This window comes from Macaca thibetana, chromosome 19, assembly GCF_024542745.1.
Source record: "Macaca thibetana thibetana isolate TM-01 chromosome 19, ASM2454274v1, whole genome shotgun sequence".
In the NCBI taxonomy this organism is placed as follows: Eukaryota; Metazoa; Chordata; class Mammalia; order Primates; family Cercopithecidae; genus Macaca; species Macaca thibetana.
Window position 1 is genome coordinate 22,180,050 of NC_065596.1, and position 26,785 is coordinate 22,206,834.

The window sequence follows — 26,785 nt, forward strand, 5'->3', positions numbered from 1 at the left end:
AGTGCAGTGGCGCGATCTCAGCTCACTGCAAGCTCCGCCTCCTGGGTTCACGCCATTCTCCGGCCTCAGCCTCCTGAGTAGCTGGGACTACAGGTGCCCGCCCCCATGCCCGGCTAATTTTTTGTATTTTTAGTAGAGACGGGGTTTCACCACGTTAGCCAGGATAGTTTCTATCTCCTGACCTCGTGATCCGCCCTCCTCGGCCTCCCAAAGTGCTGGGATTACGGGCGTGAGCCGCCACGCCCGGCCGACGCTGCCTTTTTTAACAGGACAGATTCTGGACTGGGAGCATCTTCCAGCCAAGTATCAGGGCTGCCAGGCCGGGAGCCAGTGTTGTGCACTGACCTAGAACATAGGGAACTGACGTCTCTGCTCAGGGCTTGTCTCTCAGGCGCCTCCTGTGCTCTGGGGCAGCAGTCCCCGAGGCAGTGACAGGATGTGGAAACCTCCGGAAGGAAGTGGGTGACTGGTCTGTGAGCTCCTGCACCTTGGCGGGGGAGGGGTCATACCAGTTGGTTGCTTAGAGAAACTGTGTTGTTTTTTTTAAAAAAAAAAAAAAAAAGTGTTGCAGCAGGGGAATTTGTCATCTCACCTTTCATTTCTCTAGAAGTTTCCAAGGATCACTTGCGCCTCGTCCGTGGGAAGACCAGGGCAGCCGAGAAGGCCTTGGTGTGGAATTCTGGGAGCTGATTCCTGCCTTGTCTTCCCCACACTGTCCCTGGAGAAATCTGAGAAGAGCAGAGCAGAGGGAGCCCCAGACACGGTAACCGGCCCCCAGCCTCAGGGGACAACGAGGGCGGGAGGCAGGGTCCTGAGGCCGTCCTAGCCTTTCTTGGGGAAAAAACCCCTTTCTGTGGCCGATCACCCCTTCGCCAAGGAGCCTGTGTTTGTTCCTGATAGAAAACGGTTTGCTTAGGCCGGGCACAGTGGCTCGTGTCTGTAATCCCAGCACTTCAGGAGGCTGAGGCGGGAGGATTGCTTGAGGCCAGGAATTTGAGAGCAGCCTGGGCAACATGGCGAAACCCCTGTCTCTATAAAAAAAAGAAAATTAGGCCGGGTATGGTGGCTCACGCCTGTAATCCCAGCACTTTGGGAGGCTGAGGCGGGCAGATCACGAGGTAAAGAGTTTGAGACCAATCTGGCCAGCATGGTGAAACCCCGTCTCTACTAAAAGTACAAAAATTAGCTGGGTGTGGTGCCGGGCGCCTGTAATCCCAGCTACTGGGGAGGCTGTGGCAGGAGAATCGCTTGAACCCGGGAGGCGGAGGTTGCAGTGAGCCGAGATCGTGCCACTGCACTCCAGCCTGGGCAACAGAGCAAGACCCTGTCTCAAAAAAAATAAAAAGGAAAAAGAAAACCATTTGCTGTGACGGGAACTCTGCCCGTCCACAGGGCTCTTCAGAAGATGTTAACTTCCACTTAAAATCCCGCACCTGTTTTTTTTTTTTTTCTTTTTTCTTTTTTTTTAACGGAGTCTCACTCTGTTACTCGGGCTGGAGTAGTGCAGTGGCATGATCTCAGCTCACTGCAGCCTCCGCCTCCCTGGGTTCAAGCGATTCTCCTGTCTCAGCCTCCTGAGTAGCTGTGATTATAGGCACACGCCACCACACCCAGCTAGTGTTTTGTATTGTCAGTGGAGATGGGGTGTCACCATGTTGGCCAGGCTGGTCTCAAACTCCCGACCTCAACTGATCCACCCACCTTGGCCTCCCTAAGTGCAGGGATTAGAGGCATGAGCCCCTTCGCCCCGCACCCGTCACCTTCTGAAAGGAGACAGACATGCCGAGAGGGAGTTTACAAACTCTTCGGGCTGCCCTGTCTTGTTTTCTGGAACTAACTGTCTTTGGCATGAGTCTGGTAGAGAAGTGTAAAGGGATATAGAAAAAGAGAAGCCTCGGCCAGGCATGGTGGCTCACGCCTGTAATCCCAGCACTTTGGGAAGCCGAGGCAGTAGGAGGAGAGGCTTTGGGAAGCCGAGGCAGAACTCACTTGAGACCAGGAGTTCGAGACCAGCCTGGGCAGCGTCGTGAGACCCTATCTCTACAAACAGTTTTAAAAAGCCAAGCAGGGGCCTGTGGGAACAGCCACTTTCTCCCTGAGACGCAGCCCGGGTAGGCGTCTCCTCCTGTGGCTGCAGTCAGCCCAGGGCTGCCATACACTGCTGGAAGGCCCCGGCTGCCCAACCAGGTGGCATGGTTGGAAGCTGAGCCCCCAAATTGGCACGGGAGACCCTGAAATCCCCAAAGGGTAGCACCGGGCCGTGGCGGGTTGGGTTTTGCTCTGTGCTGTGATTTCTGCTGGTGTTGGGAAGTCGGCTGTGAGTCGGCCCAGGCGTGAAGTGGAAATGGGGAGGAGGGAGGCGAGTGGGCCTGGCTGGGTGGACGGGGATGCGCTCGCCTGCGCGGTTTCCTCTCTGGTAAAGTGAGGCCTGCACTCGCCCCATCTAGACAGGCGTGTGGGGACGGAGGTGACTGATCCCCGGTGCGGAGGAGCATCTCGCTCCGCGCCAGGTGGGCCGTGGCCTGGAGGTGGCCGCCATTTTCCCTTCTCCGGAGGGGATTCATTGATCTTGTGCTGCAGGCGGTGTGGCCTGAGGGCAGGTGTGGTTTGCAGAGCTCATCGCCGGGGCAGGTGCAGGCCTCTGGGGTGCTGAGCCATCAATGGGGAAGGGCCTCAGGTCCCCACCAATGGCTCCCACCTGCTCAGCCCCAGCATGGATGCGTCCTGGGCTCCCCAGCCCCAGGGGGATACCGTAAGCACAGAGGTGGCCTCTTTGAATCAGGCGCTTCCCAGGGAGGGTCTGAGACTTGGCTGTGGGATCGCTCCTTCCTTGGGAAGTGGGCGGGGGTGGCCAGGCACAGTGGCTCACGCCAGTGATCCTGGCACCTTGAGAAGCTAAGGTAGAAGGATCGCTTGAGTCCAGGAGTTCTCAAGACCAGCCTAGCAACAGAGTGAGATCCTGTCTCTACAAAAAAAAAAAAAAAAAAATTAACTGGTGGTGAAAAAATTATAAAATATTATGGCAGTGAGTGCCCGTGCTCCCAGCTACTCAGGAGGCTGAGGCAAGAGGATCCCTTGAGCTAGAAGGTCCAGGCTGAAGTGTGAGCCGTGATCCCGCCACTGCACTCCAACCTGGGCAGCAGAGCAAGAACCTCTCTAAAAATAGAAGCAAGCAGGGGGGTACCTGTGTGCTCACCCTGGGGTTGTGCCCCCCAGCAAAACCAGGACGGGTCAGCAGCCCCTGGACTCGGAGCATCCACGTGGCTCTGCTGGGCAGTGGAGGGGCCCCATGCTGGAGCAGCACTGGCCCGGGAAGCGTGTGTCACTAGGTTCGTGATCAGACGGCTGCCCGCGTCCCCGAGAGTTGCTGAATTCAGGGAGTTGTGGGGCAGAAACAGCGGTGGCTTCACCCACAGAAGCCAGGGTTCGAGCCCCGGCCGATCCACCCACTAGCTGTGTGGTGTGAGACACGGCTGTAGAGTCAGTCATAATCTTCTGAGCCACGATCTCACCAGAGCGATCTAATCTTAACCCCAAGGGACACTGGGTGATGTCTGGGGACATCTGTGGTTGTCGCAACTGAGGGTGCTCCCGGCAGGGAGTGGGTGGAGGCCAGGGACGCTGCTCAGCACCCTGCAGTGCCCAGGACGGCCCCACCTCAGAGAACGATCCGACCCCGATGTCCACAGAGCCAGCGGGTAGAGGCCTGGTTGTCTGGGCCCTGGTTTTCTCATCTGTGAAGTGGAGATGGGGTTTTTGTCCCAGGAAAATGAAAAGTGTAAGTTCCTAGTTGGGTGTTAACCCTGGTGGCAGGAAGTCACGATGGTGGCTAAGGGCCCCAGGTTGGCGCTGGGGAAGTTCAGGCCTTTCTGGTCACCGCAGAGTGTGTGGGACCCGAGTCCTCCTGCCACCTGTGCCCAGGCTGCCCTGAGCAGTGCCCCCAGCCGGTCCTCACCAGGTGTTCCCTTGTGACAAACCATTGACCCTGTACCTTCTTATGGTGCAGACTCTGTTGTCACTGTGTTCACAGTGGACACCGTGTTTTGTTTTGTTTTGCTTTGTTTTGAGGCAGAGTCTTGTTCTGTCGCCCAGGCTGGAGTGCAGTTGCATGATCTCAGCTCACTGCAGCCTCTGCCTCCCAGGTTCAAGCAATTCTCCTGCCTCGTCCTCCCAAGTAGCTGGGATTACAGGTGCACGCCACCACGCCTGGGTAATATTTGTATTTTTAGTAGAGACAGGGTTTCACCGTGTTGGCCAGGCTGATCTTGAATTCCCAACCTCAGGTGATCCGCCCGCTTCAGCCTCCCAAAGTGCTGGGACTACAGGCGTGAGCCACCGCACCCAGCCTCTAACTTGCTTTTCTTCCAAACAATGCAGCATCTCTTCCCCCGACGCCCAGGCCCTGTGAGCATTTGGGTCCAGATCATTCTCTGGTGGGGGCCGTTCTGTTGTCTGTTGCGGGGTACCCTAACCGTAAGCCCTGGGGCCTCTGGAAGGATCCATCTCTGCTCACGCCTTGTTTTTATTTTATTTTATTTTATTTTTTATTTTTTTTTTGAGACGGAGTCTCGCTCTGCCGCCCAGGCTGGAGTGCAGTGGCCGGATCTCAGCTCACTGCAAGCTCCGCCTCCCGGGTTCACGCCATTCTCCTGCCTCAGCCTCCCGAGTAGTTGGGACTACAGGCGCCCGCCACCGCGCCCGGCTAGTTTTTTGTATTTTTTAGTAGAGACGGGGTTTCACCGTGTTAGCCAGGATGGTCTCGATCTCCTGACCTCGTGATCCGCCCATCTCGGCCTCCCAAAGTGCTGGGATTACAGGCTTGAGCCACCGCGCCCGGCCTGTTTTTATTTTTTATTTTTTGAGACAGAGTCTTATTCTGTGCCCAGGCAGTGGTATGAACGTGGCTCACTGCAGCCTCGAACTCTCAGGGTCAAACGGTCCTCCCAGGACCTCCTAGGCATGCACCACTACACCCAGCTAATTTTAAAATTTTTTTTTTTTTTTTTTTTTTTTTTTTTTTTTTTTTTTTTTTTTGAGACGGAGTCTCGCTCTGTCACCCAGGCTGGAGTGCGGTGGCTGGATCTCAGCTCACTGCAAGCTCCGCCTCCCGGGTTCACGCCATTCTCCTGCCTCAGCCTCCCGAGTAGCTGGGACTACAGGCGCCCGCCACCTCGCCCGGCTAGTTTTTTGTATTTTTTAGTAGAGACGGGGTTTCACTGTGTTAGCCAGGATGGTCTCGATCTCCTGACCTCGTGATCCGCCCGTCTCGGCCTCCCAAAGTGCTGGGATTACAGGCGTGAGCCACCGCGCCCGGCCTTAAAATTTTTTTGTAGAGACGAGGCCTCGCCATGTTGCTCAGGCTGACCTCAAACTCCTGGACGCAAACCATCTACCCACCTCACCCTCTCAAACCTCACACTCCTGGATGCAAACCATCTACCCCCCTCACCCTCTCAAACCTCACACTCCTGGACGCAAACCATCTACCCCCCTCACTCTCTCAAAGTCCTTACAGGCGTTACAGGCGTGAGCCACTGTGCTTGGCCTGTCCACACCTTAAATTTAACCCTACAGGATCCAGTCCCAACAGCTGGGAGCTTCCCCGTGATACATGGGTGTTGTTTTCAGCCCGAAATTTGTGGTGATTTTTGATGGCAACCCCAGGACACTCTCCCAGTCATGCATCGTGAGGAATGAGACGCAAGACAGGACTTGGTCACAAGTAACAGCAACACGGCCGGGCGCAGTGGCGCACGCCTGTAGTCCCAGCACTTTGGAGGCCAAGGTGGTGGATCAGATGAGGTCAGGAGTTTGAGACCAGCCTGGCCAGCACGGTGAAACCCCATCTCTACTAAAAACACAAAAATAAGCCGGGCGTGGTGGCAAGTGCCGATAGTCCCAGCTACTTGGGAGGCTGAGGCAGGAGAATTGCTTCAACCCGGGAGGCAGAGGCGGCAGTGAGCCGAGACCGTGCCACTGCACTCCAGCCTGGGTGACAGAGCAAGACTCTGCCTCAAAAAAAAAAATGAGGTGGGGTTGGGACGTGCTAGAACATAATGAATGTGTGTTTATTTCTTGGGAGCGTTGCGTGGAGCCCAGTGGGCCTGGGCATGCGTGGGCCTCACTCCCTCTTCCCTCTCTGACTCCCCCTTCTGCTGGGTCCTCTTCATGCTGTGGTGAGGACCCCTGCCCTGCCCAGTGCCCTGCGTGGGCCTTGCCCCAAGTGTCACAGTCAAGTCTGCCAGTCCAGGAGATGCACCCAGCAGAGCAGGGTGGGGTCTGCGTCCACTCTGGGCCTGCCACGGTGCCGGTGTCCTGGTAGTGACAACAGTGTTGGCAGTGACAGGCCCTGCGTGCTGAGTGTGAACCTGGCACATGCGCGGTGTGTGATCCAGGTCGTCCCTCCGCCCTGTGCGGGATGGACTCTGTCTCTCTCCCCTGAGGATTCTCAGGGGAGTCGGCGGATGCCGGGGCCCCACGCCAGAGCAACCCCCAGGTGTCTTACAAGTCACCACTCAGGTGTGCGTGAGACTTGGGCTGGCGCCTGGAAGTTTCCTCATTTATACGGTGCCTTGAGGTGGACAGCTGCCCCTGGAATCACCCAGCATCTCGCCATGTGATCCAACATGGAAGGGGGTCTTTGCAGATGAAATCAAGCAAAGATGGATCACACCAATCGCAGGGGTCTCTGGGTTTTTTTTTGTTTTTTTTTGAGACGGAGTCTCGTTCTGTCACGCAGGCTGGAGTGCAGTGGCCAGATCTCAGCTCACTGCAAGCTCCGCCTCCCGGTTTTAGGCCATTCTCCTGCCTCAGCCTCCCGAGTAGCTGGAACTACAGGCGCCCGCCACCTCGCCCAGCTAGTTTTTTGTATTTTGTAGTAGAGACGGGGTTTCACCGTGTTAGCCAGGATGGTCTCGATCTCCTGACCTCGTGGTCCGCCCGTCTCGGCCTCCCAAAGTGCTGGGATTACAGGCTTGAGCCACCACGCCCGGCCTCGCAGGGGTCTCTGACCCAGTGACCAGTGACTTGGGCACAGCGGACAACGCTGCCATGATGGAGATTCATTCTGTCAGCTCTGGGGCCGCACGTCCGCGACGAAGGTGTGGGCGGGGCTGGGTCCCTCTGAGGCCGAGGGGCATCTGCCAGGCTTCTCTCTGCTCCTGGCAGTGGCCAGCATCGTGGGCCCTTCGCTTGTGGAAGCATCATCCCCTGTATCCGCCTCCGTCCTCATGGAGCCGTCTCCCCCATATCCGCCTCCGTCCTCACACAGCCGTCTCCCCCGTATCCGCCTCGCTCATAAGGACGTTTGTCTCTGACTGTAGGGCCACCCAGGTCATCCAAGATGACATCCCTCAAGACCTTTTTCCACCTAGGCTGCCATGCACAGGTGCGGGCATTGGGGTGTGGCTTCCTTTGTGGAGGCCACAGTCCGGCCTGCATAGTCCCCTATAACCGGTATCTTAGCCTGCCCCCACACTCAAGCCCCAGAGTGCCAGGTAGCAGCAAGTCCAGGCCCCAGCCAGGCATCAGCACCGGGGAAGATGCGGCCACTGCGGGCTCTTGGGGCCCGGCTCTCTGCACCTTCTGCTGTGAGCCAGTCAGGCCTCGCCATGTGCAGTTCTGTTCTGTCCACTGAGGAGGTGGCCCCCTTTGGGTGAAACTCCTTAAAGTCAGAAGTCCAGGGGATGTTTTGAACCCTGCCACTAGGGGCTGGGTGCAGTGGCTCAGGCCTGTAAGCCCAGCATTTTGGGGGGCAGAGGTGGGAGGATCGTATGAGCCCAGGAGTTGGAGACCATCCTGGGCAACATAGAGAAACCCCATTTCTACTAAAAGAAAATTGCCCAGGTGTGGTGGTGTGTGTCTGTAGTCTCGGCTAGTCAGGAGGCTAAGGTGGGAGGATCTCTTGGGCCTGGGAGGCAGAGGTTGCAGTGAGCCATGATGGCACCACTGCACTCCAGCCGGGGCAACAGAGCGAGACCCTGTCTCAGAAAATAAAACAAACAAACAAAAAAATCCTGCCACTTGTGCCGTCAGCACAAGTTTCTGGGAAATTCTGTCGCCTCCAGCAGGTCGTGATTCCCCTGTGTATTTCAGGTCCACGGGAGAGCTGTGGAGCTTGGTGAGTGTTTCGTGGCCTCTCGGTTTGGTCGGCACCCCCAGCCGCTGGCCCAGGACCCCTCTGCAGAAGCATTCCAGGAGAGCAGGCGTCACCAAGATGTCCAACCCCTTCCTGAAGCAAGTCTTCAACAAGGACAAGACATTCCGCCCCAAGCGCAAGTTCGAGCCGGGCACCCAGCGCTTCGAGCTGCACAAGAAGGCGCAGGCGTCGCTGAACGCCGGGCTGGACCTGCGGCTGGCCGTGCAGCTGCCCCCGGGCGAGGACCTGAACGACTGGGTGGCCGTTCACGTGGTGGACTTCTTTAACCGCGTCAACCTCATCTACGGCACCATCAGCGACGGCTGCACGGAGCAGTCCTGCCCCGTCATGTCGGGGGGCCCCAAGTACGAGTACCGCTGGCAGGACGAGCATAAGTTCCGGAAGCCCACGGCGCTCTCCGCCCCCAGGTACATGGACCTGCTGATGGACTGGATCGAGGCGCAAATCAACAACGAGGACCTCTTCCCCACCAACGTGGGTGAGTCAGTGGTGGGCAGGGGCTCGGGGATACACAGCCTTCCGGAAAAGTCAGGGAGGCCAAGCACAGTGGCTCACACCCGTAATGCCAGTGCTTTGGGAGGCCGAGCCCAAGGATCACTTGAGCCCAGGAGTTTGAGCTCAGCCTGGGCAACATAGCAAAATTCCATCTCTACGAAAAATTTTAAAAATTAGCCAAGCATGGTGGTGCACACCTGTGGTTGCAGCTACTCGGGAGGCTAAAGTGGGAGGATTGCTTGAGGCTAGGAGGTTGAGGCTGCAGTAAACTATGATCGTGCCACTGCACTCCAGCCTGGGCGACAGATCAAGACCCTGTCTCAAAAAAAAAAAAGAGATTCCATTTCTGAATCTTCTCCTAAGTCGGGCTGCGCTTAGTAGCCCCGCTTCACCCCGAATCGCTCCTGGTGACTCCTGCCTCCTTCACCCCAAAGCAGAGAAGGGCGGGATCAGCATCAGGCCTGGAGTCCTTCGCAGAGGAGACAAGTACCCCTGCCAGCGCTGGGCCCAGTGTTCTCAGTGGTTTCAGAATCACTGCCATGGAACCCCTGGGCCCACCAGGATCATCACCCTTTGGTGGGACCTTCCGCCCAGCTCGATGTGTAATGCTCTGTGTGGCTCTCGGGGCACCCCGTAAACGTGGGTTTGTGGGTGATCATTGGGGCACGTCCCTCCAGAGTACAGCAGACCTTTCTTTTTTTTTTTTTTTTTTTTTTTTTTTTTTTTTGAGACAGTGTCTCACTCTGTCACTCAGACTAGAGTGCAGTGGCACCATCTCAGTTCACTTCAACCTCTGCCTCCCAGGTTCAAGCGATTCTCCTGCCTCAGCCTCCTGAGTAGCTGGGATTACAGGTGTGAGCCACCACACCCGGCTAATTTTTTTTATTTTTCAGTAAAGATGGGGTTTCTCCATGTTGGCCGGGCTGGTCTCGAACTCCTGACCTCAAGTGATCTGCCTGCCTCGGCCTCCCAAAGTGCTGGGATTACAGGCGTGAGCCACCAGCCCCCGGTCTGCCGGCCATTTCTGTCTGGAAGCCCCTTGTCACATCCAGGAGCAAAGGGTTCTGGACATGGACTTGACTGAGTTCGCGGACCCGCCCCACCCCTCTCCCTGCAGGCACGCCGTTCCCCAAGAACTTCTTGCAGACGGTGCGGAAGATCCTGTCGCGGCTGTTCCGCGTGTTCGTGCACGTCTACATCCACCACTTTGACCGCATCGCGCAGATGGGCTCCGAGGCCCACGTGAACACCTGCTACAAGCACTTCTACTACTTCGTCAAGGAGTTCGGCCTCATCGACACCAAGGAGCTGGAGCCACTGGTGCGCGGGCTTGGGGCTGAGGGCTTGGGGTTACGGTGGGGCTGGCGGCCTGTGGCAGAGGCACCCTTCCGGGGCCAGGACCCTGACTGCCCGCGGTCGGCCCAGCAGCTGGCGGCCCCGGCTCTCCCTGGGTCACAGCTCCGGGCCCTAGAGTTGGGTCCCGGGTACCCTGCTGATGGGACAGGTGGTGAGGTAGCCGGGAGGGATCCCGCGTTCTCCCGCGGAGCAAATCGGGGCGGCAGTAGCCGGGAGGGATCCCGCGTTCTCCCGCGGAGCAAATCGGGGCGGCAGTAGCCGGGAGGGATCCTGTGTTTTCCCATGGAACAAATCCGGGCGGTAGGTGCAGTTTCCTCCGCGCCAGCCCCGCCTCCTGCTCGCTCCGCCTTCACAGTCCAGAGCTCAGGTGTCCCAGAGCGCAGCTCAGTGTCCCTTATGAAAGGGATAGGAGCCGGCGCAGACTCCACCCTAACTTTGTTTGTTTGGGTTTGTTTTGAGACCTAGTCTCACTGTCGCCCAGGCTGGAGTGCAGTGGTACGATTTTGGCTCACTGAAGCCTCTGCCTCCCGGGTTCAAGTGATTCTCCTGCCTCAGCCTCCCAAGTAGCTGGGATTACAGGCGCCCGCCACCACGCCCAGCTAATTTTTTGTGTTTTTAGGAGAGACGAGGTTTCACCGTGTTAGCCAGGATGGTCTTGATGGATCTCCTGACCTCGTGATCCACCCGCCTCGGCCTCTCAAAGTGCTGGGATTACAGGCGGGAGCCACCGTGCCTGGCTTTTTTTTTTTTTTTTGGAGCTGGAGTCTCCCTCTGTCACCCATCCTGGAGTGCAGTGGTGTGATCTTGGCTCACTGCAACCCCAACCTCCTGGGTTCCAGCAAGTCTCCCCCTCAGCTTCCCAAGTAGCTGGGATTATAGGCACGTGCCACCACGCCATGCTAATTTTTGTGTTTTTAGTAGAAACCGGGTTTCACCATGTTGGCCAAGCTGGTCTCGAACTCCTGAACTCAGGTGGTCTGCCTGCCTCGGCCTCCCAAAGTGCTGGAATGACAGACGAGAGCCAGCGCACCTGGCCTAGACTCCACCTGACTTCTGCAGCCAGCCTGGTACCTCTGCGCCCACCCTTGCTTGTCTGCTTTCCACGTTACCAGGTTTTATCTAGAGACGAACCCAGGGACCAGATTCCTCAGTGTGGAGTCCACGTCCCTGAAGCCAATGTGGCTTCTTGAAATTGGGGCCCACATTTGTGACTCGGTGATGGGGACCAGCAGTGGAGTGGGTGCCCGTGATTCAGGGCCTGGCCCTGGAACCTGCCCAGGGGCTGCTCTGTTCCCAGGTTGTGGAGCATTGTATGGATGTGGTGGCCCTGATATGAGAGTGGGACCCCACCAGCCTCCCAGTGGCTGGGACCACAGCCACCACGCCTGGCTGATTTTTTATTGTGTTTCGAGATGGGGTCTCACTATGATGCCCAGGTTGTTCTCAAACCCATGGATGCAAGCAGTCCTCCCGCCTTGGTCTCCCAAGGGGTTAAGATGACAGGTGGGAGCCATCACTCTCTTACAACTTTAAAAAATGGTTAAAAATGGACGGACGAGGTGGCTCCCACCTGTAATCCCAACCCTTTGGGAGGCCAAAGAGGGAGGATCACTCGAGCTCAGAAGTTTGAGAACAGCCTGGGCAACATAGTGAAACATCTTCTCTATAAAAAACAAAAAAATTATCCAGGCACAGTAGTGCACGCCTGTGGTCCCAGCTACTCAGGGGGCTGAGACAGGAGAATCGCTTGAGCCTGGGAGGTCGAGGCTGTAGTAAGTCGAGATTGTGCCACTGTACTCCAGCCTAGGTGACAGCCAGTAACCTGTCTCAAAAAAAAAAAAAAAAGATTAAGGCCGGGCACAGTGGCTCACGCCTGTAATCCCAGCACTTTGGAATGCCAAGGCAGGCAAATCATGAGGTCCAGAGTTCAAGACCAGCCTGGCCAATGTGGTGAAACCCCATCTCTACTAAAAATACAAAAAATTAGCTGGGCGTGGTAGTGGCGGGCACCTGTAATCCCAGCTACTCAGGAGGCTGAGGCAGGAAAATCGCTTGAACCCAGGAGGTGGAGGTTGCAGTGAGCCAAGATCACGCCATTGCACTCCAGCCTGGGTGACAGAGCAAGACTCTGTCTCGGGAAAAAAAAAAAAAAAATTAGCCAGGCTTGGTGGTGGGCACTTGTGATCCCAGCTACTCAGGAGGCTGAGGCAGGAGAATTGTTTGAACCCAGGAGGTGAAGGTTGCAGTGAGCCAAGATTGCGCACAGCACTCCAGCCTGAATGACAGCATGAAACTCCGTCTCGGAAAAAAAAAAAGAAAGATTAAAAACATCTTCATGGCCGGGCGCAGTGGCTCAAGCCTGTAATCCCTGCACTTTGGGAGGCCGAGGCGGGCGGATCACGAGGTCAGGAGATCGAGACCATCCTGGCTAACACGGTGAAACCCCTTCTCTACTAAAATACAAAAAAAAAAAAAAAATTAGCCGGGCGCGGTGGCGGGCGCCTGTAGTCCCAGCTACTCGGGAGGCTGAGGCAGGAGAATGGTGCGAACCCGGGAGGCGGAGCTTGCAGTGAGCCGAGATTGCACCACTGCACTCCAGCCTGGGCGACAGAGTGAAGACTCCGCCTCAAAAAAAAAAAAAAAAAAAAAATCTTCACATAACTTCCTCATTTTTGTGTATCCCCTTTCAGGCTTTGCTACCGGTAAACATGTTGCTAAATTTAAAATTAATAGTTGCATACTGGGTGGGTCTAAAGGTAGTAGTGGGGTCTTCTCTTTTTTCTTTGTTTTTCTTTTCTTTTTCTTTTTTTCTGTATTCTAGAACTTTCCTTCCAGTGTCCCAGTCTGTATAAGACAGGGGTCAGCAAACTGCAGCCCCCGGCTGGCTTTCTGTTTTTGTAAATAAAGTTTGTAGGGTTGCCGGGCGCGGTGGCTCACGCCTGTAATCCCAGCACTTTGGGAGGCCGAGGCGGGCGGATCACAAGGTCAGGAGATCGAGACCACGGTGAAACCCCGTCTCTACTAAAAATACAAAAAATTAGCCGGGCGCGGTTGTGGGCGCCTGTAGTCCCAGCTACTCGGGAGGCTGAGGCAGGAGAATGGCGTGAACCCGGGAGGCGGAGCTTGCAGTGAGCCGAGATCGCGCCACTGCACTCCAGCCTGGGCAACAGAGCGAGACTCCATCTCCAAAAAAAAAAAAAAAAAAAAAAAAAAAGTTTGTAGGGTTTTGTTTTGTTTTGTTTTTGAGACAGGGTCTCGCTCTGTCGCCCAGGCTGGAGTGTAGTGGTGCGATCTCAGCCACTGCAACCTCCACTTCACAGGTTTCAAGTGATTCTCCTCCCTCAGCCTCCTGAGTAGCTGGGGCTACAGGTGACCACCACCACGATTGGCTAATTTTTTGTATTTTTAGTAGGGATGGGGTTTCACCATGTCAGCCAGGATAGTCTCGATCTCCTGACTTCGTGATCTGCCCACCTCGGCCTCCCAAAGTTGTTTTTTTCTCTTTTGAGACAGAGTCTCGCACTGTCACCCAGGCTGGAGTGCAGTGGCGCTATCTTGGCTCATGGCAACCTCCACCTCCCAGGTTCAAGCGATTCTCCTCCCTCAGCCTCCCAAGTAGCTGAGATTACAGGCGCCCGCCACCATGCGTGGCTAATTTCTGTATTTTTAGTAGAGATGGGGTTTCACCGTGTCATCCAGGCTGGTCTCAAACTCCTGACCTCAGGTGATCTGCCTTTCTCTGCCTCCCAAACTGCTGGCATTACAGGCATGAGCCACCATGCCTGGCTGTAAATAAAGTTTTATTGGCAGCGAGGTACACTCATGAGGTTACCAGTTGTCTGAGGTGGCTTTTGAGGTACAAGACAGAGTTGAGCCATCATGACAGGGACCGTCTGGCCCACAGATCTGAAAATGTTGACTCTGGCCTCAAGGGGTAGCTTGCTGCCCCTGGTCCCAGGTGTGCGATTGCCTGTATGGTTTTTGTTGTTTGGGGGTTCAGGGAAGCCCCCAGCTGCCATCCCTCCGCCTGTGCGTCTCCGTGTGTCTGCTGTTCACATCACCCCTTTTGGGAGTGTCTGGTGGGAGCTGATGTCCTGCTTGCTCTTAACAGAAAGAAATGACCGCCCGTATGTGCCACTAAGAGCCCCGCGGACCCCCCGGTGCCCGAACCGCCGCTGGGGCCTCAGAGACTTGGAGGAGGATGCTCTGGAACCATCATCACGCTTCTCTCCAGCCTGAGCATCTCAGGGAGCCCAGGGGCTGGGCCGCTGAGCAGGTGTTGGTCCTCAGGAGCTCCAGCCCTGGACGGCAGACGCCTTCCTCACCGTCTCGAGCCTCAGTCTCCCGTCTGGGACCGAACGTGAACTGTGTAATTCTGTGTGTTACTAGCAACCGGAAAAGCCCACTGTGTTTTTTAAACCACTTCCACTTTCCAGGAGGCTGGACGGCTTCCAGGGTCACTCCCCGCCCTGGGTGGCTCCCCGGCTCCTGGAACTTCTGCCCCAACCCTCGTCCCCACCTGATCCTGCCTCCACCTCACTGGGGAGCCCCCAGGGCTGCTATGGCCACAGCCCTGCCTGGGCCTGTCTCTCAAAGGCACCCAGCTTGCTCAGCCTCCTACATGTCTCCTGTTGGGGAGGCAAGAGGCTGAGGGGCTTCCGAGCCTCTGAGGGCGGACATCTCCTGCCACAGGCCTTTACTCTGCGCTCCCCACCGGCAGCCGCTGGTGTCCCTTCACACAGAGGCACGACCTGGACCCGGGCATCCTCTTTCCTCCCTCCCCAATCTCTTCCATTTTCCTACAGATTTTTTTTTTTTACAAACTAGAGACAGGGGTCTCGCAGAACTCCTGGCCTCAAGTGATCCTCCCACCTCGGCCTCCCAAAGTGCTTGGATCACAGGTGTGAGCCACCGCACCGCAGCCCTCTCTCTTACCCCGTGCACGCTGCTTCCTCAGTTCTTCCGAAACATTCAGCTGAAACATTCAGGGCTTCCTGGACTCCTGGGAGCCCACGTCCTGCACCCCGGCTGCTGACTCATTTCCTAAGGGCCCCTTTGTGTATCATAAAGGGTTTGATTTTTATAGTCACATTTACAACCATCTTGAGATTTTTTTTTTTTTTTTTTTTTGAGACGGAGTCTCGCTCTGTCACCCAGGCTGGAGTGCAGTGGCCGGATCTCAGCTCACTGCAAGCTCCGCCTCCCGGGTTTACGCCATTCTCCGGCCTCAGCCTCCCGAGTAGCTGGGACTACAGGCGCCCGCCACCTCGCCCGGCTAGTTTTTTGTATTTTTTAGTAGAGATGGGGTTTCACCGTGTTAGCCAGGATGGTCTCGATCTCCCGACCTCGTGATCCGCCCGTCTCGGCCTCCCAAAGTGCTGGGATTACAGGCTTGAGCCACTGCGCCCGGCCTTTTTTTTTTTTTTTTTTAATGGCGTCTCCCTCTGTCGTCCAGACTGGAGTCCAATGGCACGCTCTCGGCTCACTGCAACCTCCACCTCCTGGGTTCAAGTGATTCTTCTGCCTCAGCCTCCCGAGTAGCTGGGATTACAGGCGCCTGCCACCATACCCAGCTAATTATTGTATTTTTGTTTATTTGTTTGTTTCTGTTTTTGAGACAGTCTCGCCCTGTCGCCCAGGCTGGAGTGCAGTGGTGCAATCTCCACTCACTGCAAGCTCTGCCTCCCAGGTTCACGCCATTCTCCTGCCTCAGCCTCCCAAGTAGCTGGGACTACAGGTGTGCGCCACCAGGCCCGGCTAATTTTTTGTATTTTTAGTAGAGACGGGGTTTCACCATGTTAGCCAGGATAGTCTTGATATCCTGACCTCGTGATCTTCCCGTCTTGGCCTCCCAAAGTGCTGGGATGACAGGTGTGAGCCACCACGCCCAGCCTAATTACTGTATTTTTAGTAGAGATGAGGTTTCACCATGTTGGCCAGGCTGGTCTGAAAACTCCTGACTTCAGGTGATCCGCCCACCTTGTCCTCCAAAAGTGCTGGGATTACAGGCATGAGCCACTGCACCCGGCCTGAAGAATTTTTAAATCAATAACATAGTGAGCCCTCTGCCTCCTCGGCATGATGTCCTCTTTCCTTCTGACCAACCCAGGCAGGACTCTTCTGTGCCTGACGCCTCTCCCCCGGTCTGGAATCTTCCAGTTCTTCTAGAATGGGCCTTTCGCAGATGCTGCAGACTTCCAGTTGAACCCCTTTTTCTGTGTGGCCCCTGGGGCTGCAGGACCAAAATCCATGAGCTCTGTGTCCCCTAGACCCTTGGAAGGTGAGAGCAGGGCACTGAGCAAAGGCAGCCACCTCCTCTCCCTGACTGAACCCCCGCCACCCTACTCCTCACCAGAATTGTCAGTGGCCTTTCACGACGGTGGCCCTTCCCGCCTGAGCCCTGCATTGTCCCAGACCACACAGAAGTCTGGTCACCTCTGGGTGCCTGGGATGGTCACCGAAGAGAAGGACGCTGTCCCCGTCTCTCCTGGCTTCTGCCAGAAAATCGAACAAGTGCAATTAACACTGTCACCACCGAAGCCTGAAGCTCCCAGGACTCGTCCTTGATCCAGAAACCACTGGGTCCGGCTCTTGGAGCCCCCAGGAGAGGGACCTCCCAGCCGAGCCCTCGAAGGACTCCATGAAACCAGGATCTGCTTGATGGAATGTATCCCCTTGTACCTGCAAGATGAAGGCCAGACACCCACACCTGTGTCTCCCCCAGGGCTCAGGATGTCCCAGCAGCCCAGCCATGCAGCTTCCCAGGTGGGTTTGGGAGGTGGGAGCAGGGACCATCCCTGTCCCCTTCACCCTCACTCCATCCACCCCAGAGACCACCCTCCCCCAGCCAGATACGGAATAAAACTACAGACGCAGACGTCGGAATAAATGGTGTCGTTTTGGTGCCCATGGCGGCTGGTGCTCACTTCCCTTTTCCTGCCATTATTAACAGGGTGCCCTATCCCAGGGGTGAGCTTCAGGTCTTGGGGCTGAGAAATTTTTTTTTTTTTTTTTGAGACGGAGTCTCGCTCTGTCGCCCAGGCTGGAGTGCAGTGGCGTGATCTCGGCTCACTGCAAGTGCCACCTCCCTGGTTCATACCATTCTCCTGCCTCAGCCTCCCGAGTAGCTGGGACTACAGGCACCTGCCACTGCGCCCAGCTAATTTTATTTTATTTTTTAATTTTTTAATTTTTTTTTTTTTTTTTTGAGACAGGGTCTTACTCTGTGGCCCAGGCTGGAGTGCAGTGGTGCGATCATAGCTCACTGCAGCTTCAACCTCCAAGGCTCAAACAATCCTCCTGCCTCAGCCTCCCAAGTAGCTGGGACCACAGCTACATTACCACGCCCAGCTAATGTTCTTTATTCTTCTTCTTTTTTATTTATTTATTTTTTTTGTAGTCTGGGCGCAGTGGTTCACGCCTGTCATCCAGCAGTTTGGGAGGTCACGGCAGGCAGATCACTTGAGGTCAGGAGTTTGAGACCAGACTGTCCAACATAGTGAAACCCCATTTCTACTAAAAATACAAAAAAGTGGCCAGGAGCAGTGGCTCATGCCTGTAGTCCCAGCACTTTGGGAGGCCGAGGCGGGCGGATCACGAGGTCAGGAGTTCAAGACCAGCCTGACCACCATGGTGAAACCCCGTTTCTACTAAAAATACAAAAATTAGCCAGGCGTGGTGGCGCGCCTGTAATCCCAGCTACTTGGGAGAGTGAGGCAGCAGAATCACTTGAACCCGGGAGGTGGAGGTTGCAGTGAGTGAGGATGATACCACTGCTCTCCAGCCTGGGTGACACAGCGAGACTCTGTCTCAAAGCAAAATTAATTTTTTTTCTAGAGACAGAGTCTCGCTCTCTTGCCCAGGCTGGTCTCAGACTCTACTCCCCAAGTGATCCTCCCGCCTCAGCCTTCCTGAGGTGCTGGGATCACAGGCAGGAGCCACCACGCCTGTACTGAAAATGCAAAAAAATTAGCCAGGCACAGTGGCAGGTGCCTGTAATCCCAGCTACTGGGAGACTGAGGCAGGAGAATTGCTTAAACCCAGGTGGTGGAGGTTTCAGTGAGCCGAGATCGCACCACTGCACTCCGGCCTGGATGACAGAGCAAGATCCTGTCTTAAAAAAAAAAAAAAAGGGCCGGGCGCGGTGGCTCAAGCCTGTAATCCCAGCACTTTGGGAGGCCGAGACGGGCGGATCACGACGTCAGGAGTTCGAGACCATCCTGGCTAACACGGTGAAACCCCGTCTCTACTACAAAATACAAAAAACTAGCCGGGCGAGGTGGTGGGCGCCTGTAGTCCCAGCTACTCGGGAGGCTGAGGCAGGAGAATGGCGTAAAAACCCGGGAGGCGGAGCTTGCAATGAGCTGAGATCCGGCCACTGCACTCCAGCCTGGGCGACACAGCAAGACTCCGTCTCAAAAAAAAAAAGAAAAAAAAGAAAAGAAAATGAAGCAGTAAAGTTTTTACCATGTGCCGAGGAACAGATTCATAGGGAAAAGACCAAAGGGGTGACCTCCAGGCCAGCCCATTACTACCTAGCTCCTATGGCCTTGGACAAATTAACATACACTAAAACTTTTTATTTACTTATTTATTTCATTTTTAAATTTCTTTTTATTTTATTTTATTATTATTATTTTTTTGAGACAGTCTTGCTGTTGCCCAGACTGTAGTGCAGTGGCCTGATCTCAGCTCACTGCAACCTCCACCTCGCAGGTTCAAGCAATTCTCCTGCCTCAGCCTTCCGAGGAATTGGGACTACAGGCGCCCGCCACCACGCCTGGCTAATTTTTTTTTTTTTTTTGAGACGGAGTCTTGCTCTGTCGCCCAGGCTGGAGTGCAGTGGCGTGATCTCCGCTCACTGCAAGCTCTCCCGCCTCCCGGGTTCACGCCATTCTCCTGCCTCAGCCTCCCAAGAAGCTGGAACTACGGGCGCCCGCCACCACGCCCGGCTAATTTTTTTGTATTTTTAGTAGAGACGGGGTTTCATCATAATGGCCGGGCTGGTCTCAAACTGCTGACCTCAGGCGACCCTCTTGCCTCGGCCTCCCAAAGTACTGGGATTACAAGTGTGCGCCACCACGCCCGGCCCTAATTTTTGTATTTTTAGTACAGACAGGATTTCACCATGTTGGCCAGGCTGGTCTCAAACTCCTGGCCTCAAGGGATCCTCCAGCCTCAGCCTCCCAAAGTGCTGGGATTGCAGGCGTGAACCACTGTGCCCAGCTGCTTTTTGTTTTCTTTATGTGAAAAATGTGGGCATTGGGTGAGTGAGTCTCTGGGGTCCCTTCCAACGTGAAACGTTGTGGGTCCGGGGCCTAACGGAAGACCAGCTTTGGCTCGCGATTTGGTATTTCGCGCCTCAGGGAGGGGCCGACCCGGGACCCACAGGGTGAAACCTCAGCCCTGTGCCCCTCAGGCTGTGCTGCCACACCTCGTCCCTAGAGGGCACCGTGTCGCTAGGAAGGGACGGGCTCCTGTTAGGCAGAGCTGGGGATTGGGAACCGCCTTCCAGAGAGGCTGCTGTTTACTAGGTTGTTTGTTTGTTTGGAGACGGAATTTCACTCTTGCTTCCCAGGCTGGAGTGCAATGGCGCGATCTTGGCTCACTGCAACCTCCGCCTCCTGGGTTCAAGCAATTCTCCTGCCTCAGCCTCCCTAGCAGCTGCGATTATAGGCATGTGCCACCATGCCCAGCTAATTTTTGTATTTGTTTTTGTTTTTTTTTTTTTTTGAGATGGAGTCCCTCTCTGTCACCCAGGCTGGAGTGCAGTGGTGCCATCTCAGCTCACCGTCACCTCCGCCTCCCGGGTTCAAGAGATTCTCCTGCCTCAGCCTCCCGAGTAGCTGGGATTACAGGCATCCACCACCACGCCCAGCAAATTTTTGTATTTTTAGTAGAGACGGGGTTTCACCATATTGGCCAGGCTGGTCTCGAACTCCTGACCTCAGGTTATCCCACCGCCTCGGCCTCCCGAAGTGCTGGGATTATAGGTGTGAGCCACCACACCCAGCCAAGATTCACCATTTCTAAATTTAAAATTGGCTGGGTGCAGTGGCTCACACCTGTAATCCCAGCACTTTGGAGGCCAAGGCAGCAGGATCACTTGAGCTCAGGAGTTTGAGACCAGCCTGGGCATCATGGCAAGACCTCATCTCTACTAAAAATAAAAATAAATTAGCCAGGTGTGGTGGTACATGCCTGTAGTCCCAGCTACTTGGGAGGCTAAGGCAGGAGGATCACTTAAGCCTCCAAAGTTGAGGCTGCCGTGAGCCATGATTGTGCCACTATATTTCAGCCTGGGCAACAGAGCAAGACCCTGTATCAAAAAAAAGCAATTTGAAATTCAGTGGTGCTGTGTACAGTATATTCACAAAGTGATGCAAATATCACTGCTGTCAAATTCAAAACCATTCCATCACCCCAAAGGGAACGCCATCCCCATCAGCACTCACTCCCATCCCCTCCCCAGCCCCTGACAAACACATCCACCCTCCATCTCTGTGGGTTGCCCTATTCTGGGCATTTCTTATCTGTACATTTCTTTCCAAGGTAATTCGTAATTATTTTTGGTGGTTAATATGAATGAGATATTTTTCCATGACACCTTTTTTTCCATTATACTTCATAAACGTGGAAGTCTGGTATATATAGGAAATCTCGTGATTTTGAAATTAATTTAGAAACTGGCTTCTTTTTTTTTTTTTTTTTTTTTTGAGACAGAGTCTCGCTCTGTGGCCCAGGCTGGAGTGCAGTGGCCGGATCTCAGCTCACTGCAAGCTCCGCCTCCCGGGTTTACGCCACTCTCCTGCCTCAGCCTCACGAGAAGCTGGGACTACAGGCGCCCGCCACCACGCCTGGCTAATTTTTTGTATATTTTAGTACAGATGGGGTTTCACCGTGTTAGCCAGGATGGTCTCGATCTCCTGACCTTGTGATCTGCCCACCTCGCCCTCCCAAAGTGCTGGGATTACAGGCGTGAGCCACCGCTCCCGGCCATTTTTTTTTTTTTTTGAAACGGAGTCTCACTCTGTCACCCAGGCTGGAGTGCAGTGGTACAGTCTCGGTTCACTGCAAACTCCGCCTCCTGGGTTCAAGAAATTCTCCTGTGTCAGCCTCCCGAGTAGCTGGAATTATAGGCACCCGCCACCATACCCGGCTAATTTTTGTATTTTTAGTAGAGATGGGGTTTCACCATGTTAGCCGTGCTGGTCTTGAACTCCTGACCTCAGGTGATCCATCCACCTCGGCCTCCTGAAATGCTGGGATTACAGGCATGAGCCACCACGCCCGCCCTGAACTGTACACATTAGTGGGAGAATTTTATAAGGTGTGAACTATGTCCCCATAAAATTGCTATAACAAAGATATAGACTGGCAGAAGCAGAAGCTTAGGCAAAGTTTATATGTATATATATAATTTTTTCTTCAGACAGGGTCTTGCTCTGTCGCCCAGGCTGGAGTGCAGTGGCACAGTCACAGCTCACTGCAGCCTCAACTTCCTGGGCTCAGGTGATCCTCCCGCCTCAGCCTCCCAAGTAGCTGGGCCTACAGGCATGTGCCTCCATGCCAAGCTGATTTTGTTTCTTTTTTGTAAAGATGAAGTCTCCCTCAATTGCTCAGGCTGATCTTTGACTCCTGGCCTCAAGCGATCCTCCCTCTTTGGCCTCCCAAGGTGCTGGGATTGTAGACGTGAGCCACTGTTCCCAGCCAGCATAGGTATATCAAATAAAGCAAACCAGGAGGAAAAAGCAATTGCAACCTTTTTTTTTTTTTTTTTTTTTTTTTGAGACGGAGTCTCACTCTTTCACCCAGGCTGGAGTGCAGTGGAACAATCTCGGCTCACTGCAACCTCCGCCTCCCATGTTCAAGCGATTCTCCTGCCTCAGCCTCCTGAGTAGCTGGCACTGCCAGCACCCGCCACCACGCCCAGCTAATTTTTTTGTATTTTTAGTAGAGACAGGGTTTCACCATGTTGGCCAAGCTGGTTTTGAACTCCTGACCTTGTGATCCACCAGCCTCAGCTCCCAAAGTGCTGGGATTACAGGCATGAGCCTCCACACTTGGCCAGCAATTGCAATCGTAATGATCAAGGTGAATCAAAATGTATATGGGACAGGCCGGGCGCAGTGGCTCATGCCTGTAATCCCAGCGCTCCCCGGCACCCACACATCCCCTCCATGCCTCTGGATGGGCCTGTCCTGGACAGTTCATAGAAATGGGATCACACATTGCATGGCCTTCTGAGTCTAGCGTCTGTGACTGAGCATGATGTCCTCCAGGTTCACGCTGTGGCTTGGCTCCTGTTGGTCATGGGATAATGTTCCAGCGTGGATGGACCACGCTATGCCCAGCCATCCCCTCCTGCTGGGTGTTCAGGCCGTGCCGTCCTCTCAGCCGCTGGGCATCAGGTGTCCATGTGTGCACTCGGCCTGTGTCCCACGTGGGTGTTTTGTGTGGCTGCTGTTTATGCTCTGTCTCTGCTGACCTTCTGGTGCCGCCGCCAGGTGGCCGCCCCGGGGGCGTGGCCCACGTTCCTCGGTATTTCTGGAGCTGTTTGCCCTTCTTTCCAAGCCAGAGAAGCAGATGGGAAACCAGAGCAGCTGCCCTCCTTGTCCCCACTGCAGGCCTCGTGTCACTGGATGGGATCCTGCTCCCAGGAAGGCCGGAGGGAGAAGGGCTCCATCTGTCTGTCCTGGAAAGCGGCTCTGCGCTGCCCCACCTCTGCCGCCAGGCCACTGTGTCCTTGTGGCTCTGCTGCCAGCCTCAGGGATCCCCTCTGAGCTTTGACCACAGGCAGAGGTTGGACCTGCCTTTCCGGGCAGGTGACCCATGATGCTCCTCTACTTTGTGGGATAGAGGGACATGGGGTCAGGTGTGGCTCCCTGGACCCCTCAGCCCAGACCCCCAGCACCGATTCACCAAATAATTGGAAACCGCTTCTTATCAGGCACAGGCCGTGGCCCTGGTCCTGACCTCAGCGTGTCATCAACAGAAGGCTGACTGAGGCCCCGTGGCAAGGTCCCTGGTAGGTCACATCGCCGGGAGGGGGATGCCAGCCCTGGGTCACCACAGCTGCCCCTCCCGTTTCTCTCCACCTGCAGTCGGTGTCCTGGCGTTCTGGAAGCAACGTCCCCTGCCTGCTTCTCCCGCTTGGCCGCAGGGCCACAGGGCGCTGTGACGAGGCCTCAGAAGGATGGGCAATTTTTAAAATTCTATTTGTTTTATTTTATTTTATATTTTATTTTATTTTATTTTATTTATCTTATTTTTGAGATGGAGCCTCGCTCTGTCGCCCAGGCTAGAGTGCAGTGGCGCGATCTCGGCTCACTGCAACCTCCGCCTCCCGGGTTCAGGTGATTCTCCTGCCTCAGCCTCCCAAGTAGTTGGGATTACAGGCGTGTGCCATCACACTGGGCTAATATTTTTATTTTTAGTAGAGACGGGGTTTGGCCATGTTGGCCATGTTGTGCCCGGCCAATGTCATCTGTTTCTTTTTACTTTTTTAAATATGTGGGTCTTGAACATTTACACACGTGTTGGTCAACATCCATGGAGAAGAGATGGAACACACAAGCCTTCAGGGAAATGCAAATAAAAACCATCACCAAGATGATGTCACTCAGAAACTGGACAATAGCTGCCAGCACGGTGGCTCAGGCCTGTGACCCCAGCACTTAGGGGGGAGGCCAAGGTTGGCGGATCACCTGAGGTCAGGAATTCCAAACCAGCCTGACCAACAAGGTGAAACCCCATCTCTATGAAAAACACAAAAATTAGATGGGGATGGAGGCACTCGCCATAATCCCAGCTACTCGGGAGGCTGAGGTGGGAGGATTGCGTTAGCCCAGGAACTCGAGAGTGCACTGAGCCGAGATCAGGCCACTGTACTTAAGCTTGGGTGACAGAGCAAGACCCTGTCTCAAAAAAATAAAATAAAGCTGAGTACTGTGGCTCACACCTGTAATCTCAGCATTTTGGGAAGCTGAGACCAGTGGATCACTTGAGATCAGGAGTTCAAGAGCAGCCTGGCCCACAAGGTGAAACCCCGTCTCTACTAAAAGTACAAAAATTAGAGAGGCCGAGATGGGTGGATCACCTGCGATCAGGAGATCAAGACCAGCCTTTAACATGGTGAAACGCCGTCTTTACTAAAATTACAAAAATTAGAGAGGCCAGATAAGTGGATCACCTGAGATCAGGAGTTTGAGATCAGCCTTTAACATGGTGAAACCCTGTCTTTACCAAAAATGCAAAAATTAGCTGGACATAGTGGCAGGCACCTATAATCCCAGCTAGTCAGGAGGCTGAGGCAAGAGAATTCCTTGAACCCGGGAGGTGGAGGTTGCAGTGAGCCGAGATCGCACCATTGCGCTCCAGCCAGGCTGACAGAAGCAAAACTTCACCTCAAAAAAAAAAAAAATTAGTTGGGTATGGTGGTGCCTGCAATCCCAGCTACTCAGGAGGCTGAGACAGTTGAATTGCTTGAACCCAAGAGGCAGAGGTTGCAGTGAGCTGAGATTGCACCTCTGAGCTCCAGCCTGAACGACAGAGTGAGTCTCTGTCTCCAGAAAAAAAATTAGCTGGGTGTGTTGGTGCAGCTACTGGGGACGCTGAAACACAAGAGTGCTTGAACCCAGAGGCAGAGGCTGCCCCGAGCTGAGATCGTGCCACTCCACTGCAGCCTGGGCCACAGAGTAAGTCTGCTTGTGTATTTCTATAATGAAGAAAACTATTGCAGAAAAAAAAGTCAAAGAGAAATGCAGACCTTTAAAAGGTCTATCTGGAGAGAAGCAGGAATGAGGAACTCGTGGGGTCCTGGGCTGGCCGCAGACAGGAGACCCCAAGGTCCCAGCAGGAGGGCAGTACTTGGTGAAGATGGGGTCCAGGCTCTTGCCAGGAAGCCTCAGACACTCTGTGGTCGGCTAAATAACAGCCCCCAAAGATGCCCATGTCATTCGCAGGACCTGTGAATGTACCACTTCCCATGGCCAGAGGGGCCACCCCCATTCTTCTAGGCCAGCCTGGCAGGGGTGCGGGGCTTCCAGCCTGTCCTCGCCCTGAGGGCTGCCACTGGCACACTCCAGACTTGGGATGTAGAGGGTGCCAGACGGGTGGGTTGGTGGGGCCACCTCCCCTGCTGTCTACACCGTGGGTCCTTCAATCTCGTTTCCTGGCCCTCACTTGTGATTCATTGATCAGGGCTACAGTGGAGAGTGAGGCCTGCCTGGGGTGAGGGGTTGTGGCTGTGGCTGCTGGATGTCCGATCCTGACCACCTGCCTCTGTGCTTTGACTCAGTTGCACAGCGCCTGGGCCTTGGGGGACCAACCCTCCCACCCCCTCCAGTAGGGGTCCTTGGAAGGAATGTTTCCTGGCCACAGAGGAAGAGGTGTTGGTGCAGGGCCAAGGCGTGCGGCTCAGTCCTGCTCATCCAGGCCTGGTCACTTTCTGGGGTCCCCCAGCCCCCCGGCTCCTCTGTGACCTTCAGAGAGACCGGTCGTTGCAGGGGGTCCTAGTACAAAACGTGGGCGCTGCATAAATGCAGGGGCGCCGGCCAGGGGAGCAGCGCCGTGAATGCACCGCCCCTACAACTGTCGCAGCTCCCCAGCTCTGAGCACCTGGAGTTTGAAACTGAAGCTCGGGAGACCCAGACCAGACCCAGAGTCACACAAACGGGCAAAAGAGGAGGACGTGAGGCTGGGCCCGGCCCGCTGACCTCCAACTCCGAGTCTGCGCCCTCCATTCCCTCTGCCCCCCAGCCAGGCCCACTGACCCCCAACCCTGAGCCCTAGGCCTCCGCCCAGAACACAGTCGCGAGCGAGGTGTGGAGTAACGCGCACGGTCCCCTTAAGAGGCGCACGCCCTGCTAGGGCGGCCCCGACAACAACAATTCCATTGGTTGGAGCGCGGTCTCTGGCTACGCCCCCACACAAATGTCTGGAGCCCTATTGGTCCAGAGCCTGGGCCCCGCCTCCCTCGCCCTATGAGCCCGGGCGCCGCGCCAGGTTCGCTGGCGCAAACGCGTTGCCTCGGCAACCGCTCCCCGCCCCCGGGGCAAAGGGGCCCCGGCCCCGGAACCAGTGCGCAGGCGCGCGGCCGCCGCAGGGGAGGGGGTTCCCAGGGCGCGCGGCCGGGACCCCAGACTCCGTGCTCTGCGCCACGCCCGTCACCCCGGGGCACCGTGCGGGGGGTGCCCAGAGCCCCGGCCGCCCGGAGGAGGAGGAGGCGGCGACGCCTGGGGACGGGTCTGGCGCGGGTGCGGTCGGCGGGCGGGGAGGGAGGGCCCGACCCGTTGCTCCGCGGATTTCAAAGGCGCGGGGTCACACGCCCAGCAGCCGATCAGCCCCGGCATTTGGCGACGCAGCAAATCCAGCCCTGCGGGGAGGGGGCCCTGTCCCTGCGCCGGTCCCATGCCCAGGCTGCAGGGCCTTGCCCGCCCGCAGCCGCATCTCTCTGCCCCTGGCGCCTCCCAGGACCTGTGACAGTCCGCGGGGCCTGGCCGGGGCTGCCCTGGCCTCAGCATTCTCATCTGCACAGTGGGAGCTCAGGAAACCACCGCCTGTGTGAGCCTCCTGGGGCTGTGCAATGAATCACACACGTGCAGGGGCTTGAAACGACCCACATCTGTTCTCTCACGGTTCTGGAGGTCAGAAACCCGACACGGGGGCCTCACTGGGCTAACATCAAGGTGTGCGCAGGGCTAGTCCCTCCTGGGGGCTCCCGGGAGAATCCAGTTCTTGCCTTTCCCAGCGTTTAGAGGCGCCCACATCCTTCAG

General features: G+C 55.6%; 1 protein-coding gene across 2 annotated transcripts in view; it reads left to right on the plus strand.

The window, feature by feature from the left end:
- The window catches only part of MOB3A (MOB kinase activator 3A), a 28,339-nt gene extending 11,445 nt beyond the window's left edge, over positions 1 to 16,894 (plus strand). For both annotated transcript variants that reach the window (XM_050770766.1, XM_050770764.1), the window contains exons 2-5: positions 608 to 763; positions 8,095 to 8,636; positions 9,771 to 9,973; positions 14,121 to 16,894. In XM_050770766.1, coding sequence (XP_050626723.1) covers positions 8,216 to 8,636; positions 9,771 to 9,973; positions 14,121 to 14,150 — 654 coding nt within the window. In that variant the 5' untranslated portion in view covers positions 608 to 763; positions 8,095 to 8,215 and the 3' untranslated portion in view covers positions 14,151 to 16,894. The remainder of the gene's footprint in view (positions 1 to 607; positions 764 to 8,094; positions 8,637 to 9,770; positions 9,974 to 14,120) is intronic.
- The last annotated feature ends 9,891 nt before the right edge of the window (positions 16,895 to 26,785 follow it).